General features: G+C 38.5%; 1 protein-coding gene across 1 annotated transcript in view; it reads right to left on the reverse strand.

The window, feature by feature from the left end:
• nup214 (nucleoporin 214) overlaps positions 1-1,367 on the reverse strand; it is a 39,240-nt gene that overhangs the window by 9,959 nt on the left and 27,914 nt on the right. The window contains exons 27-28 of the mRNA XM_013909135.1: positions 1,062-1,281; positions 669-821 (exon numbers count right to left, since the gene is read on the reverse strand). Coding sequence (XP_013764589.1) covers positions 669-821; positions 1,062-1,281 — 373 coding nt within the window. The remainder of the gene's footprint in view (positions 1-668; positions 822-1,061; positions 1,282-1,367) is intronic.

Here is a 1,367-nt window from a genome sequence, read left to right on the forward strand (position 1 = left end):
ATAACCAGGGCTGCACATAAGTGGTCCGCAGGTGCGCATTCGCTGTCAAAATAAAAAACATGCACAAGGGTTAGGGTTAAATTTAAAAACTGTACTTTTGAGTTAAAATATATATTTATAATTTTAATAAATGACAAATTAAAAAGGCATGAACATTTTTTTTTGTATCGAAAAAAAATATCGAACTGTGACACCGAAGTATCGAACCGAACCGAACCGTGAATTTTGTGTATCGTTGCACCCCTAGTGGATAGATATTACTTGAACAGGAAGAAAAATACACGATGTCTTCATTGTTGTCTCTCTGTTGCCTACTGTGTGTGTGTGTGTGTCTGACAGAAGGGATCCTTCTATTGTCGATGTATGTACTTTTACAAGAACTTTTTTAAACTCTGCTTTCAAGCCCTGTGTTCATGTCTATAATATCTATTTAAATTAACATAACTCAAAAATTCTCAGTTTTCACCAAAAATACACTCTTTCCAAAGCAATGGGGAACAGCACACAGAAACAAGTCTGGTTTTAAAATCTCAGCAGCAATAAATCTTATAAAACGTTACCTGTGAATTACAACTAGCTATGCACGACTCAAAACGTGTGAAAATATATCAAGACTAAAAAGCAGGGAGTGAAGAACAAATGCATTAAAATTACAAGGAAAGCTGTACCTGGTTTTGATGGTGTAGAGAATGAGCCAAAGCCCTGGGATGCCACACTTCCAGCACTAGTGCTGAAGGTCCCTGTAGGTTTCTGCTCCCCAAAGGAGGACTGTCCAAAGCTGAAGGTCTTGGCACCACTATTACCAAAGAGACTGTTGGTACCTAGAAGACGGACAGGTAAATGTAATTACACAACAATAAAATGATCTAGGTTTATTTGGTTTGTTCTTTGACAAAGTAGTTACCGCTGACTCAGAACAAAGACTTGAACAAAAATGATGAAAATATTTCTGAATGTGACATAAATCGGCAACTACTGTTCAAATTTTCTAATTAATCTGCAGTTTTATTACATCTTACCATAGTCTCAGTAGACATTTTCATGGAACTGAGTTAGCCTACCTGTCTGACCAGACTGTCCAAACACTCCAGTGGAGGAGGTGGTGCCAAATGGATTCTTGTTGGCAGCGTCCTCGCTTGGTTTGCCTCCTAGGCCGCTGAAAAATCCTCCACCACCAGATGAGACTGCTGTATTGGCTGAACTTGAACCAAAGAGACTCCCAGATGAGACTGCTGTATTGGCTGAACTGGAACCAAAGAGACTCCCAGATGACGGCTGCTGCTGGGAGATAAACATTAATTCAAAAATTTGTCTAGAAGAAAGGGAATTCAAGAAATTTCCCAAAGTTGGTTTAACAAAAAAAAAAA

This window comes from Pundamilia nyererei, unplaced genomic scaffold (assembly GCF_000239375.1).
Source record: "Pundamilia nyererei isolate P.nyererei 1_Seehausen unplaced genomic scaffold, PunNye1.0 scaffold00002, whole genome shotgun sequence".
NCBI classification, from domain to species: domain Eukaryota; kingdom Metazoa; phylum Chordata; class Actinopteri; order Cichliformes; family Cichlidae; genus Pundamilia; species Pundamilia nyererei.